At 44.3% G+C, this 20,222-nt stretch overlaps 1 protein-coding gene across 1 annotated transcript in view; it reads right to left on the reverse strand.

Moving 5' to 3' along the window:
• The window catches only part of STAB2 (stabilin 2), a 167,842-nt gene that overhangs the window by 103,648 nt on the left and 43,972 nt on the right, over positions 1 to 20,222 (reverse strand). The window contains exons 10-19 of the mRNA XM_055575011.1: positions 19,161 to 19,294; positions 17,491 to 17,573; positions 15,968 to 16,117; positions 14,327 to 14,470; positions 13,241 to 13,297; positions 12,961 to 13,086; positions 7,225 to 7,278; positions 6,870 to 6,950; positions 4,362 to 4,514; positions 2,606 to 2,668 (exon numbers count right to left, since the gene is read on the reverse strand). Of these exons, the coding sequence (XP_055430986.1) occupies positions 2,606 to 2,668; positions 4,362 to 4,514; positions 6,870 to 6,950; positions 7,225 to 7,278; positions 12,961 to 13,086; positions 13,241 to 13,297; positions 14,327 to 14,470; positions 15,968 to 16,117; positions 17,491 to 17,573; positions 19,161 to 19,294 (1,045 nt within the window). The remainder of the gene's footprint in view (positions 1 to 2,605; positions 2,669 to 4,361; positions 4,515 to 6,869; positions 6,951 to 7,224; positions 7,279 to 12,960; positions 13,087 to 13,240; positions 13,298 to 14,326; positions 14,471 to 15,967; positions 16,118 to 17,490; positions 17,574 to 19,160; positions 19,295 to 20,222) is intronic.

Consider the following 20,222-nt stretch of genomic DNA (forward strand, 5'->3'; position numbering starts at 1 on the left):
AGGTGCCTCTCTTGCAGGCTTGCTGCACAGAGCATTTAGAACAGTGTCTGGCACACAGCAATCACTGGGATGCCAGTCACCAGTTTCCCCCCTCCCTCTCCACAACTATTCATTGACAGCATCCTGCAGGACTCGGGGGCGCCGGCTTCACTGAGCAAATATCTGAACACTTATGCCTATTTTAGTGTGTGTTTGTTTTTTTTCTTCATGAAGTGCTCCACAATAGGATTGTGTAAACTCATCACTCTCTTTAGCCATCTATTCTAGTGTGGGATGAACTCTCTGGTTGGGAAGGTCTTTCTTAGGACAAACTTAGAGGCAGGAATTTCTGTTGTCAATTTTATCTTCAAACTTGTTGCTTTTACAACCAGCAGAGTACTTACCTGGCCTATGACTTATGGATCGTTGTACTATGGTCTGTTTTCCTTTTTAGATTAGAACTTCTCAGGACAAAAACAAAGCAATATCTTATTCATCATTATGCCCCCTGGTGTAGTTGTAGTTGTTGTTTTAGTTGCTAGGTTGTGTCTTTAGGACCCCATGGACTGTAGTTCACTAGTCTCCCCATCCATGGGATTTCCCAAACAAGAATCCTGGACTGGGTTGCCATTTCCTTCTCCAGGAGATCCTCCTGACAGGAATCAAACCTGGGACTCCTGCATTGCATGCAGATTCTTTACCACTTAGCTGCCAGGTAAGCCCTTGTTCTCCTTAACCAACTCTATATTCCTCAGTAGACATGGTGTAGAATTCAGTGAAGCCTGACAAGGTTTTGATGGTTCTAGTGTCATTTTCTTGATATTTCATTTATTTCTCTCCAGAAAGATGCCTGGGAAGAGCAAACACCAATGAAGTGCAGCAGAACATGCCCCCTCCAAATGAGCCATGTGGATTATTTTGAGCTAAAGGCACTTGAAAAATAACAGATACAAAAAACTTGTACACAAGTTTAAGACATATAACATAGTGATAATGACTTGATGTAGGTATATATTGTGAAATATATTTCACATTTTAGTTACTTTTCCACAGTTACCCATCTTTGTTCAACCTACTCTATAAACACTTGGGTTTTGCTATTTCTCTGGGTCTTCATTCTCCTATGGAAGCTCCTGTGCTCAGTTGCTAAGTCATGTCCAACTCTTTGCGACCCCGTGGACTCTAGCCCACCAGGCTCAGACTCTGTCCATGGGATTTCCTAGACAAGAATACTGGAGTGGGTTGTCATTTCCTTCTCCAGTGGAAACTCCTATGTACATGCGAAATGCTGGGCTAGATGGAGCACAAGCTGGAATCAAGATTGCCAGGAGAAATATCAATAACCTCAGATACACAGATGACACTATCCTTATGGCAGAAAGCGAAGAACTAAAGAGCCTCTTAATGAAAGTGAAAGAGAAGAGTGAAAAAGTTGGCTTAAAACTCAACATTCAGAAAACGAAGATCATGGCACCTGGTCCTATCACTTCATGGCAAATAGACGGGGAAACAGTGGAAACAGTGATAGATTTTATTTTTTGGGCTCCAAAATCACTGCAGATGGTGACTGCAGCCATGATATTAAAAGACGTTTGCTCCTTGGAAGAAAAGTTATGACCAACCTAGACAGCATATTAAAAAGCAGAGATATTACTTTGCCGACAAAGGACCATTTAGTCAAAGCTATGGTTTTTCCAGTAGTCATGTATGGAGTGAGAGTTGGCCTATAAAGAAAGCTGAGTGCCGAGGAATTGATGCTTTTGAACTGTGGTGTTGGAGAAGACTAGAGAATCCCTTGGACTGCAGGGAGATCCAACCAGTCCATCCTAAAGGAAATCAGTCTGGAATACTCATTGGAAGGACTGATGCTGAAGCTGAAACTCCAATACTTTGGCCACCTAATGTGAAGAACTGACTTATTTGAAAAGACCCTGATGCTGGGAAAGATTAAGGGCAGGAGGAGAAGGGGATGACAGAGGATGACATGGTTGGATGGCACCACCGACTCAATGGACATGAGTTTGAGCAAGCTCCAGGAGTTGGTGTTGGACAGGGAGGCCTGGCGTGCTGCAGTCCATGGGGTCACAAAGAGTTGGACACAACTGAGTCACTGAACTGATGTATATGTAAAAAAAAAAAAATTGTGCTTTTCTCCTGTTAATTTATCTTATATCAACTTAATTTGCAGGCCCGGCCAGGGTCTTGCAGACCCCAAGAGGGTGGAGGTAAAGTTTTTTCTCTCTTAAACAAACAATGGATTTTATTTAAGAGGAAGATTAGAGAGGGAATGTTTACTGAGTGGCTATTTGATCCAGGCATTGCACTTGGGTTTTTATCTATGCTAATCCTGCTTCTGCTGTGGATGTTGCTATTATTATTATTATTACTACTACTTACAGATAAGAAAATTAGAGTGAAAATGTGAACCAACTTACCTTGGATAAGTGAGCAAGAACTCAAACACAGATCTGTGAGCTATCTTTCTACTGTCCCCCCAGATAGAGCAGGCTAAGAGCCAATCCTAGTTGGAATGATTATCTTTTAAGAGGGAAGGTGGGAAGGATGAGAAATCACACCCGTGGGGTTGCTGGGGTGATGTGTGCTTCTCTGAAGCTGTCACACTCACTGTGGGCTCGGAGTCAGTGGGACATTTGCTCCGGTACACCAGGGAACAGCTCACACATGTGCCCTGGAAGGAAGGACAGGGGTCAGTGCAGGGGTCTCTATAAGAAGCAGCAGCAGGCCACTGCATCTGGCCTTATGTCTCCTTATGCCCCTTAGAAAGGTAGTCCCACTAGCATCCCACTCTTGGCCCCTCTCCCTGCCCCTACTGCCTCCTCCCTAGAGAGAAGGAGTGATGTCAACTCCAGAGAGGTTTGGGAGAAGTAACTAGGTCTGCTCAGAGGAGCCCCTTCCTCATCCTCTTTCAGGTTCAGACCGTCTGCAGGCCTCAGGCTTCTGGTCAACCCTCAGCCATGTAGGGAGGCCCCTGCCCCTGAGGGGACACTGCAGTTGCCCACCTGTTCCAAGGACAAAGCATTAGCATTGACTACACACTCAAGTCCCTCTGACTTTCGCTACTGGGTTCTTTGCTTCAGCAGGTCAACCTTGGGCTTCCTCACCAGTTTCCAGTTGGTCTGGGTGAGGGGCCAGCAGGATATCGGTGGGTAGGAGGAAGACAGGGTCAAGGTATCTCTTTCTTGCTCCCTCTCTGCTCAAGTGCCATCCCTCCAGCTCCTGGTGGACTCCTCTTCTTCCCTTTGCCCTGCTCCCAGTGGCCGCAGGTGATTCTCTCTCCTACCCACCCTTGATTCTCTGTTGTATTGGTTTCCTGCCACTACTTCTCCTTGGATGGCCCAGCATCACTTGCTTGTTTCCTCAGCCCTGCCCACCCCTCTGTCACAGATTCTTAATTAAAGTCTCTTCATTTGAACCACTGGGATAAATTCTGTATCCGGCAGGGATCCTAACTGGTATAGAGAATTATTAATTAAACCTCTAAATCTAAGTATACATGCTCAAAGGCAGCTATGGGTTCTGAAAACAGATTTCTAGAAGGGACTAGCTATTCCTACTGTTTACTAGCCTTCAATACTTTCTAGAGAATTCACTGCTACTTTTAACAGATCTAATCAGAACAACCCTAAACCAGAGCACATTGGTTTGATTTAAATCCAGACAAAACAGTAAAAGAAGACTTCATTCTAAGGCAGCTATGGGGAAGCTCTTCTTATTTAACTAAAATTCTTTGGGTTGTGGCTCAAGCCCACATCTTGATTCTTTTTTGGGAGGAAATGGAGAATAAGCTCTTGAACAATCTGCAGGAAAGACTTGATAGGAGTCAACAGTTAGACTTGTTTAGAGCTCTCCCACCCTGAGCAGCTGTTGTTCAAGTTCAGGGAAGGAAGTCTGTGGAAGACAAGGGAAGCTGTGACTCCCCGCCTTGTTGTGGGGTGGCTCTGGTCCAGGTTGTTCAAAAGCTTGTTGAAATTTAGTTGTTCTGATTAAAACCAGCTAAGCCAAAAAGTTGCAATGGAAATAGGAAACCCTGATTTTGGACTTTGGGCTTCCAGAACTGTTGAGAGAATAAATTTTTGTTACTTTGAGTCACTTGTTTTGTGGTAACTTGTTGTGGCAGCTTTAGAAAATGAATATACCAGGGTAGCAACGGTCAGTGTGGAAATTCCCCCAGGAATTTTGGTTTGTGTTCAATGAAATAGGACCTCAGGTCCCGCTGCCTCTTCACGAAGACAGAAAATCCTTTAGAACAAGGCTCCCGTGTGAGACTCTCCCTGTCAGTTCCCTCAGAATCAGGAGGACGGAATGGTCTGCTCTGTGAGGGCTCTTTAGGGTCCCCTTATTGAGTTCCCTAGTTTCCTTACCAGTCTCATCTCCCTCTTTGTTTCATCACATCGATGGGGCAGGATTGGGATGATGGAGGGAGGTATGAGGACTCCAGTCAGCGTGTAAATCCGGCCGTTTTTGGCAGCGACCTCCATTTCTTCCAGTGCCACGCCATTTGCCAGAATCTGTCCCTGGAGAGAAACAACACCATCTTTCATCTTTCTGCCTGAGGAGCGCTGGTGGCCCCCAGGCAGATCTGAATGGTGGCAGCTTCCTGAAAGAGCCTTCAACTTCACTTAACTTTCTCCTGAGGGGAGGATTGTGGTTAGAAGGGCTTGGCTGACAGGGAAAGACAAATCTGTTGAATGAATTCTCAACTGATTCTAAGCAAGGATGCCCTTGCAGAAATGGTCCTTGCCGGTGCTGGACTGGGGAGGAGGTATAACTATTTGAGTTCTGTGATATATTTGCTATGAGACCTTAGGCAAACTGTTTTACTCCCATGGTGAAATGGAGATTCATTTGTTCAGATACATTGGAGCGACTCTACTTTGGGGTCTCAGGAGATATCAGTGAACAAACTCAGACAAGTTCCTGCTTATGTTGTAGGCGAGGGAGCAGAAAATGAACAAATTGGCAAAGAATTCTGATCTCTACTTTCCTTCCAAATCTCGCTGGGTGATACTAATGGCAACACCATCCTTCTGGTGGCTCCAGTCAGAAGCTCAGGAAACATCTCTGGCTTCCTCTTTCCTCATCCCCCATTGGATCCCTCAGCAAATTCTGCTAGTCTCCTTCAAAACACCTTCGGAATTCAACCACTCCTTACCAGGTCTCAGCTACCACTCTGCTCTCAGTTACCATCATTCCTTCTACTTAACTAAAAAACTTTGACACAAATTCTAAAGGTTATTTTCCACTTACAGTTATTAGAAAATAATGCCTCCACTCCCCAGGTCGTATGCTGTTGCTGCTGCTGCTGCTAAGTCGCTTCAGTCGTGTCCGACTCTGTGCAACCCCATAGGTGGCAGCCCACCAGGCTCCCCCGTCCCTGGGATTCTCCAGGCAAGAACACTGGAGTGGGTTGCCATTTCCTTCTCCAATGCATGAAAGTAAAAAGTGAAAGTGAAGTCGCTCAGTCATGTCCGACTCTTAGCGACCCCATGGACTGCAGCCTACCAGGCTCCTCCGCCCAGGTTGTATAATACATCCTTAAGCCTATCTTATGCCCAGTAATGTGTACCTCTATTTTGCCCCTTTCCCTGTCTCCCCGCTAGTCACTGCCCCTGTTCTCTGAGTTATTACATTCCCTCCTAAATAGTCTCCCCAGATGTATGTCTGATCACATCATTCCACTGCTCAAAATCCTCTAATGGCTTTTTATCTCTTTTAAACTAAGAGCCTTCATCCTTTCCCTGAGTTTTTAGGCCACATGTGACCTGACCACACCTCTCCTTCTCCCTCTTATTGCCTGGACCTCCTCTGACCTCACTCCTCTTGTCCCTCTGTTCTGGCCCCAAGGACCTTGCTGTTCCTCAATCAGGCCGGCACGCTCCTTGCTTTGCACTTTTGCACTCTGTTTCCTCTCTCTGGAATACTCTTCCCCCAGGTACTCACAGTGCCTATTCCTTCATTTCCATCAGGTCTTTGCTCACATATTTTCTTCTCCATGAGGAATTCTTAGACACTGTATCTAAAATGTCAGCCCCATTCCCACTTTCTATTTCCTATCTTTGCTTTGCTGTTTTTTTTTTTTATTTACCTTAACACTTACTACTCTGATATAGGATATATTTAATTTGCTTATGATCTATCATCTTATTTACTAGAATGAAAGTCCCATGCAACCAGGGACTTTTATCTGTTTGTTCCAAACTTGAGGGCATAGAATGATGCCTGGCACATTTTTGGCACCCAACACAAACTTGTTGAAAGGTTGAAGGGGCATCACCATCACCATCCATAGTGAACCAACGGGAGACATAATCTCTCTGCTGCCAGATTTCTGCTAATATTACAACCCTGAGAAGTTAGCTGAATAACACTGCCTTCTTTGAGGTTCTTACATAAGTCATGTTCCCTCCCGCCTCAGGACCTTTGCACCTGCTTTGCCTTCTGCCTGGAACTTGCTCCTACTCATCCTTTGAAGCATCATCTTCTGACTGAGGACTTCTAGAGCCCCAGATCTGCTGTCTACTCCTGTTGCTGCTTCTGCTGCTCCAGAGCCCTCTTAACTTCCTCATGGGAGCCCTGTTATAACTGTAACTAAATAACTAACTGGTCACTAATTAGTTGCTTAAAGGTTGTTTTCCTTGCTGGAATGTAGGCCTGTCTTTTCCGCATCTTTATCCTTGGCTTCTAGTTTAGACTCACACACTTGGAGTTGCTCAGCAGATATTTGCGGAAAGCCATAATGAATGAATGAAGCAATCACAAAGAGCTGAAGCCTGTGAATTAGTGTTGAGGTAGGATAACCCGATGGACAGCCATAAGCAGAGGAAAAAACACATGTGAGCAATGACACCAGAGACAGAGTTTTCACTTACATTGTTGGTTGTGTTAAATCTTATGATCTGGTTGGCCATGCTCCTGATGTGAGGGGTCGAAATGAGTGTGGCCACTTCCAGCTGCAAGAACAAGGGAACAATAGAGATACTGAGAGCAGTACCCAGAGTCTTCACTGGAAAAAATAACTTGAAAGTTTATGAAATAAGTAATGGGAGCTTTCTGCAATGGGTTTGGAAGAGTTCTTAGATGACAGGTTCATTATTCACATAAGCATGCGCTCAGAGCTAAGATAATAAATAATTGTCACACATTCTCTAGCACTAAAATATTGAAATTTAAGACCAGATATCTTGAAAACAGGGAAAAAAAATAGGGCAGGAAAGGAGGGCCAACCTGAGTAAATGGGACAATGTGGTATCTGATGAGTTCCAGAAGCTTCCGAGATCCCTGCAAAGGAATCAAAATACTTCTTTAAGTCATTGAGGAAAACACAGATTTCCCTCTCTTGTGTAAAATTTCTCAAGGTCACTTGGTCAATAAAAATAAATGATGCATAATCTCTCTTGGGAAATCCAGGGTGAGAAAAACCCCATCCCCCAAATAACTAACATTTTTTGTGACAGGCAGGGGCTGTTCCCATAATATTATGTGCACCTCTCATTTAGTCCTCCCACAGCCTTGTGAGGTGGGGATACTACTGACTCATTTTATGTGTGATAAGACTGAGTTTTAAACCATGTCCAAGGTTGCAAAGCTATTTATAACTTAGACTATAAGCCTGAGAAGTAACTCAGGCTTATAAATTGAGAAGTAACTCAAGGTCCCAGTTACTCTGCTCCATCACCTCTCTCAATGTCTAAGGCTACCTTCTAGATTTTCTAAGACAGCCTCAGTTTGTGATTCTGTTTCACTCACTCCATAAATAACTGTGGGCTCATCAGGCCATGTACTGGTTATTTAGGAACATACAGTCCTGTTAGGAATATGTGACCAGGACTCTTTCTTCTGTGTTCTTATGGTACATATTCATCTCACCTTCAAGGTCCTTTCCAAGGTTTCTCATGCTTCAGGAAATAGAAAAAGAGTCTTGGGACTCTAAGCAGGATGAGCAGTCCCTAGAGGGGTGCCCTGGAGACAGTGGACAGAATTAAGATGCACAGGGGCCACTCTCTGGGGGAAGAAGGCAGTGGCAGTTGACTACAGCATGACTGTAATCTCCCAGCTGAGTCAGAGCCAGGGGTTACAAGCTTCAAAGCCCTGAATTCTGCTACTTCAGTGGCACAGCCATAGCTACTGTGTCTTGGAAAGGTAAAGGATCACAAATCGAGATCATAATAACCTCCAAGAGGCTGACCTGCTAGGGACATGTTTCAACAGTGTGAGGCCCCAGGCAGAAAGAAAGCCCTGCTGAACCCGAGTTCCATTCACCCAGATTCTTCTCTGTACTTCCCCTTGGCCCCTATGCCAGCAGAATTACCTATAAGCAGAGGGACCACATATCCTCATTTGTCTAGAACAACCCTGGATTACAGCAATCATCCTGGCAGCTCCATTCACTCTCAAAATTGTCCTGGTGTGAACACTTGGAAGGCCACCATATCTATAGATCAACAGCATTAAGCACAGGGCAGGTGACTGGTAAGAATGTTGAAATTGACCACCAGCTGGCCAGCCCTGGAAGTGATGGTTTCTGTAACCCTGGTTCTGTTACCATAAGACCTTGAGCAAATCACTTAGCTTCTGCATCTTAACTTTCCCTGACAACTACTTTATGGAACCTAGCAGTGAGGACTTGCAGGCAGAAGCAATGCCAATACAAGCTTGAATGCTCAGTGGCAGAAAGGGTGGGGAAAAGTGGGGATCCTTGAAAATACCAGACCAAAGTAGACTTCAAACACCCAGAGGGCAGGAACTGGGTCTGTCTGGCTTATTAATCACTGTGTCCCCAGTCAGCACAGCAGGACCTGCATAAACATTTGTGCCAGCAAGTTATTAAAGGGAGGAGGGAAGAGGTCCTGAGAAGGTCACTGAACTGGACCTTGGGAATCTGAGTTTAGTTCTTCTTCTTCTGTGTGACCCTGAGCAAGCATCTCACACTTCTAGACTGCAAAATAACAGGGTTGGTTTGGACCCCTTCCAGCCCTCTATTTTATAGGAAAGACTTAATCAGTTGGATTATCCACTTCTAAAGCCTCAAGACTTAATTAGCATCGGACCTGTTCTATAGGCAACTGGAGAATGAAAGGGACAAAGAGTTGATCAGCATCACTCCACTATTGTCTGAACCTGCCACTTATCTGGCTGGGGGCCATTATCCAGCCAGAGTTTAGTCCAGATAGCTTGGATCCACAGGATTCTCTTACAGGTGATGCTTCGGTGAGCTTGTTGGTGCATTGTATTCTTTCCTTTATGTGGACATTCACTTCCTACTTGCTGTGTTAGGTAAAAACAAACAAACCACAAAACTGAGTTGTTTGGTGCCACAGACAGAAAGGGAGAGTTTTTCTACCAAATAGTGACTACGACCTTGAACTCTGTAAATTCACCTCTTTTTGTCCCATTTTGCTCACAAGGTCTTTGTGAATTGGCAGGGGCTGGTCTCTTGCTCCCTTTGCTTTTATTTCTATCTAGTTCAGTGAAGAAGTCATACACTGGGGCTTGTGATCAGTAGCTATGGTCTCTGCAGGGATCAGATAGTTCAGGACTGAAATTTTGCTTCAAGGAGAAGCAGAAAGATAACTGGGAAGGAAACAAGGCATTCCCAAAGCAGAGCTGGAAAACATCCTTCTAATGAAACCAGTCTACCTTTCATTTCATTGGCCTAACTGACGGGGAGCTTATTGTCTCTAGCTGAGGCTGCTCTCTGAAGTTAAAACTGAAGGATGTCATTAAGATTCATGGCGAAAGAGGGAGCTTCCTATAGGTTGAGGAATCTTGACCCACATTGGCTCTGGACCAGAGAAAGCGGTAGAAAAGATGATTCTATTCCTCACCTAGAAATTGGAAGTGGAAAAACAATTTGAGACTCAGGATTGAGAGACTTGAAGTTATATGTTCTTTGTGAGAAGTAAGATATTGCCTTTGAGAGAAATGAGATTGAGAGCCAGGAGCAGTGCTGTGCTGTTAAATCCATTCTATAAGGAAAAAATAAGCCCTGATTTATAGTACTGGTCAGTTTCCATGGTGTCAATATTCCTACCAGGGACTGAGTTCAAGCTACTGATGTGATTTCACTGAATGGAGCTTGTTGTTGTTGCTCAGTTGCTAAGTCGTGTCTGACTGCAGCACACCAGGCCACTCTGTCCTTCACCATCTCCCGGAGCTTGCTCAAACTCATGTCCATTGAGTCAGTGATACCATCCAGTCATCTCACCCTGTCACCCCCTTCTCCTACTGCCCTCAATCTTGCCCAGCATCAGGGTCTTTTCCAATGAGTCAGCCCTCTGACTCAGGTGGCCAAAGTAGTGGAGCTTCAGCTTCAGCATCAGTCCTTCCAATGAATATTCAGGACTGATTTCCTTTAGGATGGACTGGTTTGATCTCCATGCTGTCCAAGGGACTCTGAAGAGTCTTCTCCACAGTTCGAGTACCACAGTTCGAGAGCATCAATTCTTTGATGCTCAACCTTCTTTATGGTCCAACTCTCACACTGGTACACGACTACTGGAAAACCAAAGCTTTGACTACACAGACCTTTGTCGGCAAAGTGATGTCTTTGCTTTTTAATATGTTGTCTAGGTTTGTCTAGGAGATGGGAAGAGTTACATTCTATTCTCGAGAGCCTGAGTGAGGCAGCCCCGGTCACTGCTGGAAGGAGTTACAAAAAGAGAGAAGCTTCTCGAACAAAAGTGCTTGACAGAAAAGCAGCAAGGGTGACTTTTTCTATTCTAGCTAAAAGGTTTTAATTTTAAGTTCACCTGATTAGGTTTCTGAGAACTCCTTTATTCTTATTAAAAAGTATCTGTATCAAAGAAAAACCATATAATCTCAGAATTTTAATAGATTCCCAGGGGAGAAATTATTACTTCTTTGGCTTTTAAAATTAAATATGAGTATGAGTTCTAAAGAGAAGACTAAGAGCTTTCCTATAATAGCTAGGTTTCAGGAAACCTGAGTGTGACTCATATTTTTAAAATAGCATCCTATTTTAAAGGCACTGGGAAATATGACTTTTTCAATGAAAACCTGTAACAAATCTCTAAATATGTTTAACATCTGCTTGTAACATAAGAGATTACCTTCTGACTTATTTCCTTGATACCTATTTTTTTTTAATGCAAAGTATTCTGGATGCAGGGCTTCTCAGGTGGCACTAGTGGTCAAGAACCGGCCTGCCAATGCAGGAGGCAGAGATACGGGTTCTATCCCTGGGTTGGAAAGATCCCTGGAGGAAGAAATGGTAACCCATTCCAGTATTCTTGCCTGGAGAATCCAATGGACAGAGGGGTCTGGGAGACTACAGTCCATAGGGTTGCAAAGAGTCAGATATGACTGAAGTGACTAAGCATGCAGGCCTTCTGGATGCGGGATATCCTCGTAGATACCTGACAGTATTCCAGAAAGGGATGTGTCCATGTGACCCTCTGCATCATTCAGGCAACAAGCTTCAAGTGCCAAAAGCAGTGTGACTTGATATCTGAGCTAGAAAGCTGGTGCTTACCAAAATGTCTATTTCCAATGCCATGAAATCAGAATTCTTGGGGTGAACTTCTGTAATCTGCCTATTTAACAAGTTCCCTGGGTAATTCTCTTATTTAAAAAAAATTATTTACTTAGTTTTAGCTGTGCTGGATCTTTGTCGCTGCACAGGCATTTCTTGGGGCAAGTGGGGGCTACTCCCTGGTTGTGGTGTGCAGGCTTCTCACTGTAGTAGTTTCTCTTGTTGTGGCTCCCTGGCTCTAGAGCACAGGCTTAACAGTTGTGACACAGGGGCTTAGTTGCTCTGTGGCATGTGGGATCTTCCTGGATCAGGGTTGAACTTTGTCTCTCTCACTGGCAGGATTATTTATCACTGAGCCACCAGAGAAGCCCTCCCTGGGTAATTCTTAAGCACGCTGAAGTTTGAGGATCACTACTCTAAGAGACTCAGACCCTCTGTGTAATCAACACCGATCTATGTGAGGTCAGAAGTAGTTTTGCCCCATTTCCAAGATGGTGGCAGGACCTCAGGGCACTGGGGAAAAGCTTGTGGCTTTTTTTATAATTTCACTATTTGTCATTCTAATAAAACATTCCATAATTAGCTAACCTTCTTTTCAGTTGGGCTTCCCTGATAGCTCAGTTGGTAAAGAATCTGCTTGCAATGCAGCAGATCCTGGTTCGATTCCTGGGTCGGGAAGATCCACTGGAGAAGGGATAGGCTACCCACTCCAGGATTCTTGGGCTTCCCCTGTGGCTCAGCTGGTAAAGAATCTGCCTGCAATGCGGGACACCTGGATTTGATCCCTGGGTTGGGAAGATCCCCTGGAGAAGGCTACCCACTCCAGTATTCTGGCCTGGAGAATTCCATGGACTGTATAGTCCATGGGGTTGCAAAGAGTCAGACACGACTGAGCAATTTTCACTTTTCTTTTCAGTTTAAGGCTGTTATTCCTGAAAGAGGAAACACTTTAAATGGTGCCCATTATTTTTACCCTAGACTGAAAGAGTAAAACAAATCTCCTTTCTTGAGGAGGACATGCAAGAGTTGAAGGTTTATGATGTATAAGGAAAGGGTTATTGGGGAGAGAACTGAAAGCCATAGAAAGGAGAGTTGGGAGCTTGTAAAAATAACAGTCTTTTTACATTTAACCTAGACTTAACCCAGAATGCCCTGCCAGGCTTCATTTTTAGATGGTTTTAGAGTTGTAGGGAACTTAAAATTTATGATTTTGCTATTGAGAAATCTTAGAAGAGAAAGGACATAGACTGGTCTTATAGTGACATGGAACTCTACTGGGGAGATTGTAGCCACATCTAGGCTTAGTTCCAGAGCACTGTGATTGATTAATGATGTCTGCCTTGGTTGCAGAAATATAAGTGGTACATGTGCTACTTATTTGTTGTCCTTAATTTAGAAAAAGCCTGAATAGGTACAGACGGAAGCAGTGATGCTGTCATGACACCATTAGAGTACACAGAATACAATACCTCTGAAGAAAGGAGATAATCAAGAGTGCCATCCTTCATGTTATTCAATGCTTCATCACTTGGAACAAAGACAGTGTATGGTCCACCAACCCCATCTTCATTTAAGGCATGTCCCACACTGGTTTTCTGCATTTAAGAAATGAAAATTTGTATCTGTAACCTATCTCAGATAGATACATGAATTCCCCAGAAAGTATTTATAATTGATACCCCCTGCTAATTTTATTGTACCAAGGACTAGACATAAAAAACTTTCTATGAGTTCATGAAAAGTACATACCTCTAACAAAGATCTGAACTTGCTGTATCTTGGTTGTAGCATGGTCATTATGGTTTGCTAAAAAGAGACATTTTGCTTAAAGTTCAGTACAAAAAAGGGAGGTGGTTTAGGAAACAGCTGCTTTAACATGAAAAGACTGATGACAGGATTTCATGGAAGTGTGGACATCTATGGGCTTCCCCAGTGGCTCAGAATCATCTGAATCTGCCTGCAATGCAGGAGACCTGGGTTTGATCCCTGGGTCAGGAAGATCCCCTAGAGAAGGTAATGGCAATCCAGTCTAGTATTCTTGCCTGGAGAATTGCATGGACAGAGGAGCTTGGTGGACCACAGTCCATGAGGTAAAAGAGTTGGACACGACTGAGTGACTAACACTTTCATTTTTCTGATGGAAAGCTAAGGGTAAATAAAGAGGAAAGTGGACATCTATAAAAGGATCTGGCTAACCACAACACATTATACATGTGCTTCCTGTGTTTATTTCAACAGTAGTTCAGATCTGCATGTTCTGAAAGTCTTTGCATGCTAAGTCACTTCAGTCATGTCTGACTCTTTGCAGCGCTGTGGACTGTAGCCCGCCAGGCTCCTCTGTCCATGGGATTCTCCAGGCAAGAATACTGGAGTGGGTTGCCATGCCCTCCTCCAGGGGACCTTCCCAACTCAGGGATCAAACCTGCATCTCTTATGTCTCCTGCATTTGGCAGGCGGGTTCTTTGCCACTAGAGTCACCTGGGAAGCCCCAAGATAGTCTTTGGCCATCATCAAATAGATTAGAGGGAATGAATTTTATCACAGGGAAGATATGCCTTCCTCCATAATGCACAAGGGATAAATTTATGTGACAATTGGTCTGAGTTATCAGGTGTGTCTATGAAAAAGATCACAAAATCAACCTCTTTCCTACACCTGCTGCTGCTAAGTCACTTCAGGCGATGCCTTTCTCTTTCTCCACAGAGGTGTCAGAATTCTACTAAAAACAGAAATACAAGCGCATAGTGCTGGCTTGCATTTCTTCATGAACATGACTCTCTGAGGAACAAGGGAAGATGGATTTGACTTGACATTACTTTTACCTGAAGTTCTCACCTCAGTATTGCTCTCAAATGTGGGCACCACCTTGTCCATAGCTCTGTCGAGGATGTGCAAGAGCCCGTTGGAAGCAAGTATGTTCCCTTGTATAATTTTTACCGTCTTTTTGCCTCCATAGAGTTTAAGCTTTAGCTGATTGTCCTAAAACACCAAGGAAAAATAAAACTAAATTAATGTGTGTCCTTGAAAATCGAGCACTGGATTAGAAGTCTTAAATCCTTGGGTTCTGTCATTTATTGGCTGTATGATCTTGGATAAGTTCCCTAACCTAAAACGTGGATGATGGTTTCTGCCCCATTGACTTCACAGGTCTTTCCTTGAGCTCAAATGAGATAACATATGAAATCACTTCTGACTATCAATGATTGCTAAATGGGAATAAGGGATTACTGTATAGTCTCCCCCCAAAAGACAGCAAGCTACAAAGGGACCCCAAACTCTTCAATTTATTGTAAACTCATTACTTACCTACTTTAGTGGTTTGGACAGAAGAAGCACACAATAAAAAATGTGTGCTGAATGAATAGGTAAATGAATGAATACATGTCCTTGTGAGAAAGGAAACCACATCTGCATCCATACATCCACTCATCTATCCATCCATCCATCCACCCACCCATCCACCCATCCTTATACACACGATACAACATACTGGTTAAGGATTCAGGCTTTGGGGGGCTTCCCTGGGGATCCAGTGGTTAAGAATCAGCCGTCTAATGCAAAGGGTGCAAGTTCGATCTCTGGTTGGGGAACTAAGATCCCATACGTTGCAGGGCAACTAAACCTGCACATCACAATGACGGAAACTCTGTGTGTCGTGACAAAGATACCACACACTGCAACAAAAACCCAGGGCAGCCAAAAAAAAAAAAAGTTACAATGATTCACGTTTTGGGATCAGGCAGACCTGAGTTTGAATCCTGCCTTTGGCCCTTACTGTGTGACCTTTCAGTTTTCCCACTGGAAAAACATTCACGGGATTGTTGTGAGCCTTAAATATCACAAATAGAGATTTACCCCAGTATCTTGCATGTACTAAGTGCTCACTGATCTATCAACTATTGATATTTGGTGAAATGCAACCAGATAGGTCATAACCACCCCGCAACCCCATTCCCCGCCACCAACTCTCTGTTGATTGACCATGTGCCCTTCAGCTCAGTAAAGTCACAAAAAATTATTTTAAAAACAAACAAAACAGAATTAATGGCATTAGGAGAGATGGAATGTTGAGTTGGAGAGGGTGGATACTTGGCTACCTAAAACAAACAATCCATTTCCTTTTCTAAGATGAGTGCTGATCTGGCTTTGTGCTGATGCTTCTAGGAAATGGGTTTACTGTCAATTTTCTCCTTCCTGCTGGCAGTTGAATGATGGTTGCCTTGAAAACTAATTCAGACCAGGGCAAAATCATTTTACAATCCCATTTCTGTTAACAGTGCATCCCCCGCACCTAACCCTTTCCAGTGTGGGCTCTTCGTTTTTGTCCTTGGTAGGGAAATACTGTGACAAATGAGGAACAAGGCAAGAAGTTCTTCATAACCTTTCATGACCCCTGGACACCAAGAGAGTGCCCGCTGTGGCCATCGACTCAGTGGACGTTTTGGTTCGGAGAGTGAAGATCAGAGAGCCCCTTACCTTATCTTCACTGAAGATCTCTCCCGACTTCCCTGTCAAAGTATAGAAGGTGTCTGTGTTGTTCATTTGCTCAGTGCTCATCTGCCCAGCAATTATATGGAGTTTCACAAAGTACTGAGCAGCTTTGTTATCCAGCAAAAATTCATTTACCTGAGAAAAGAAAGCCGATTCCTTCCATCTCTATGGTGGTTTGGAGGAGAAAAATGAGGTTTGGGACTCAGGTTATGACTTGTTCAGCATCAAGAACATCAAAGTGAGTGTACAACTTGAGTCTGGGCTCTTTCAGGTACAGACGACTTTCCCAGAGTTAAACTCCCCTGGGCCAGGTCATAAAGGGGGCAGAAATTTGGAGAGTGGGAGGTGATACATGGTACGCTCTCAAACTCTGGGGCATGCTCTAGCAGGGAACCAGTGGGGAGCACTGGGGCCAGAAGGACCAAGGTGGGTGGCAAGAGTCAAGGAATCAGTCATCTTGAGCCCAGGAATCAGTTGGGAATGAAATATGAAGTTGTGTAAAAAAACAGGTAGAGTGGACAAATAGAGATTTTGAATAGAAAAATTAAGAATTTTTAAATCCACTGGACCAAATGGACATTTTGTCAATATTATATAATCAACAATCGCTCAACAGAGACCTTTCTTAATCCTGTGTAAATTCAATCTCTATATTAAACAGGCGATCACATGCAAAATGTCTAGCCCAGGCACCTTCAACATCCACTAGCTCTCCTACCCCACAGGGGAGATGTGAGTGCATCTTCAGAGATTAATGACATATTCATCTTGGGCAGATGAATGGCGGTGGCATATTAGGAGGAGAGAGTCTGAAACTCTCTGGGGTGTTGATTTAATTCAGCACACATTACAATCACAAAATATCTTGGATTCAGGTAAACCAATTCCATATAAATCAGTATGTTCACTATCTACATCAAACCGTATCTAACTATGGCACTGATACTATCACAATGGGACACCTCCACCGGGTACTATGGGTTTCATTCCCACTGGTGGGCATTATCTGAGATAGCGGCTGCTCCCATTGAAGACTACGCTTCTCTTCTAGTTTCCTCTATCCTTGTTGCCATTTATGGTGATTTTAAAGAAACAAATACCTAGCTGGTACGTGAGTTTAATTCTTCCTGTGGTGAGTGAGCAGTTTTGCATAAGGCAAATCTTATTTAGCATGTGACAGCAGCTGAGAACCCTTAGGGATTACCCTTGAGGGGTAATGATTGGAAGAGGGCACTGGGGGGTCTTGTAGGGAGCTGCAAATGGTCTTGCTAGATACATGGACATACACATTGTGACGATTCATTGAGCTGTGCACTCCTAATCGGTATACAATCCCTAAAGGTGTCATATTTTACAAAAAGTTTACAAAAGAAATTGCCATCCTTGTCATCAGTAGATTTAATTTTAATGGAGGTTTCCCACTTTAGATAAAGAGGATACTGTCTACTAAGGTTTTTTTTTTTTGCCTTAGCTCCTATTTATAAAATAAAGTTATTTTAAATACTTACATTGAATCCTTTTAATCCCTTGTCTGTCGGCAACAGCACAGTAAATGGTCCCAGGTTACTCAGTGGCCAGGCATAGGCTTTGTCTTAGGAGTTGAAATACACAAAGAAAGAAAACAGCAAATGGGTCAGTGGCACTTGAGGAGTAAAATCAGGCAATGGCCCTTGTGGTCCACTTAGACCTTCTGACTCCTGAGTTTCTCTGTTCTAACTGGTATTATGCAGGCCCTAGAGGAAGTGAGATACTAAGAATGTGAAATGTTCCTTACAACTGTGTGATTTTCCCTGCAACCACAGTCTTGGCTCAAAGATACCCTGGGATGAGAAGCTCTGTGAGGGTCATGTGACAAAAATCATTGGCCACCTTCTGCCCCTATGCCTGACTTTTCAAGCTGTCACCATCTTAGTGAGTAAAGATGTAGCTCTTGTTTCATCCAGGAGATGGAAGAGCTCAGAAGAGCCTCATGCTTGGTTTAACGCTTTGCGGCTGCCATTGTGACATGCTCAATACTTTTTGAACAAAGAACCCTTGTCTTTTCATTTGCACTGGGCTCTACCAGTTTCATAGCTGGTCCTGTTTCCATGCTCCTGGGGAGCTGGGACAGCAGGCTGGGCTCTGTGCTCTCACACAGGAGGCCACGTGTCCTAGCACCTTGTAGACCAGGTGAAGGGTGACTGGGCTTTGTCCAGAGAAATGCCTGAGGGTCTATACAGCCTGCAAAGGACACTGCCCCCTTTGTCTGCTCTCACTGATACTCTAAAAGCACAGAGAGGAAGGAGAGAGATCCCAGAGGCCCACCAGTGATGCCAGACTGCCCATGGGGTGTCTTGCAAACAGCAAGCTGTTTGTGTAGGATACATGTTATCTGCCTTGAGAACACAGCACCGATCCATGCAGAACACTTTCTTCCCTGTCTGTGCTCTTTCTGGGAAATCGTGCATGCTGACTGGTCAGTTCTAGAGATTGATATGTTAAAGATTTTTTTGATTGCTCAAGCCCATTTTCTGTTGATCAGCAAAATTTGTGTCTTGTTGAAAATCTTGTCTAATGCTGTAATCGGCTCTATTTCATTCTTATGAGAGGGAGGGGTAATGACCTCTTGGGGGCCTTTGGACATGCAGGAGGGTGTTTTTGGCTGTCACCTTGTCCAGGGGCTGGTGGAAAATGCGTCACTCTAGATTGTTAGTGGTTAGGGGTGGGAAAGGATGCTAAACACCCAGCGATGAGTGAGACGGTCGGTCACGTGCCATCAAGACTATGCCCCACATTCAAACAGCACCTCCACTAAAGAGCATGAATACCGCCTGCCAGTATTACCTGTCAACATTGTTTCCCATCTGGAGGACCCATAAGGTCAAGGGAAAGAGGATGGTATCCATCCTGACGTTTGTAGCTGCCTATCTCACTGCTGTTGTGGACCTATTACTCAGTGGTGACCCAGGACCTTTGCCTCAGCTGCTGCACTACTGGATCTCTTGGCACTAACTCCAGTCTCCTTGGGACATCTGTCCGTCCATTTCCTTCCACTTGCCCTTCCTAGAAAGGGCTGATCCTGCTAGATAAGAGGCTTGCCTATCCTGCACACCCCTTTCTGAGTGATTGTGTGCCTCAGATGTCCTTGCCCACCAGAAGGCTGCCTTTTCTGTGGAAATGTGCACCCATGCCTGCATACCCAGGAGCGAGATGAAAGAGGTCAGCCTTCCTTGCCATTTTCCTCTGGGTTCGGTGTTTAATTCTCTGAGTCGCTCCATGATGTTTCCGTAACAGGTTGAGCCATCGCCTATGTAACCTTTCCGACAAGTGCATCTACAGAGAGCGTGAAAACATATTTTCAGGGTCCCAAAGTCATTGGATGTTGAGATCATACAGTTCAAACCTCTCACTGTGCAGAAGGGGAAGATGATGCTCAGAGCGGGATAGAGACAAGGCCAGAAGAGTGGGATGAACACAGGTGAGCCTTCCTAATGTTCTGGTTAACATAGAGCAGCCCACAAGAAATGGATATTTAATAAATTATGTGTGTATATGTAAACATTGCTTCCCTGGTGGCTCAGATGGTAAAGAATCTGCCTGCAATGCAGGAGACTTGGGTTTGATCTCTGGGTTGGGGAGATCCCCTGGAGAAGGGAATGACAACCCCCTCTAATAGTCTTGCCTGGAGAATTCCATGGACAGAGGAGCCTGGCCGGCTACACTAGATTTCTTTGTATACTCTTTGTTTTCAATATTTTTTCCAAGCATGAGCAAGAGCAAACTCAGGGAGATAGTGGGGACCAGAGAGGCCTGGCATGCTGCAGTCCCAGGGGGTTGCAAAGAGTCGGACATGACTTAGCAACTGAATAACAACATGACCAAAAGCCCAAGTATATCAGAACCATTAGGACTTGCTATAAATGTAGGGTCTCGGTCCCTACTGCATAAGCACAGAATCAGAATAAGCTGAAGCTGGCCTCAAGTAAAGAGTCAGAGCTGCGGAGCTGCTTGAAAGCTTCTTCCCCTCCTCTTCCTTTCTGAGATCTCTGCTCAACCATCCCTTCCTAGGGGAGCCTTCCTTGATTTTCCATCCCCCGCCCCCACTTGGTACATCATATCCCCCTCACTGTGCCATGTAGCTCATGGCACCAGGAGGCTCTTTTCTGCAGCACCAGTTCCAGTTGTAATTTTATCCTCAGCTGAGTGGTTATTTGATTAAGATCTACTTCCCCTTCTGATTTGAGAAAAAAGTGAGGACAAG

The sequence above is a fragment of the Bubalus kerabau genome, chromosome 1 (assembly GCF_029407905.1).
Source record: "Bubalus kerabau isolate K-KA32 ecotype Philippines breed swamp buffalo chromosome 1, PCC_UOA_SB_1v2, whole genome shotgun sequence".
NCBI classification, from domain to species: domain Eukaryota; kingdom Metazoa; phylum Chordata; class Mammalia; order Artiodactyla; family Bovidae; genus Bubalus; species Bubalus kerabau.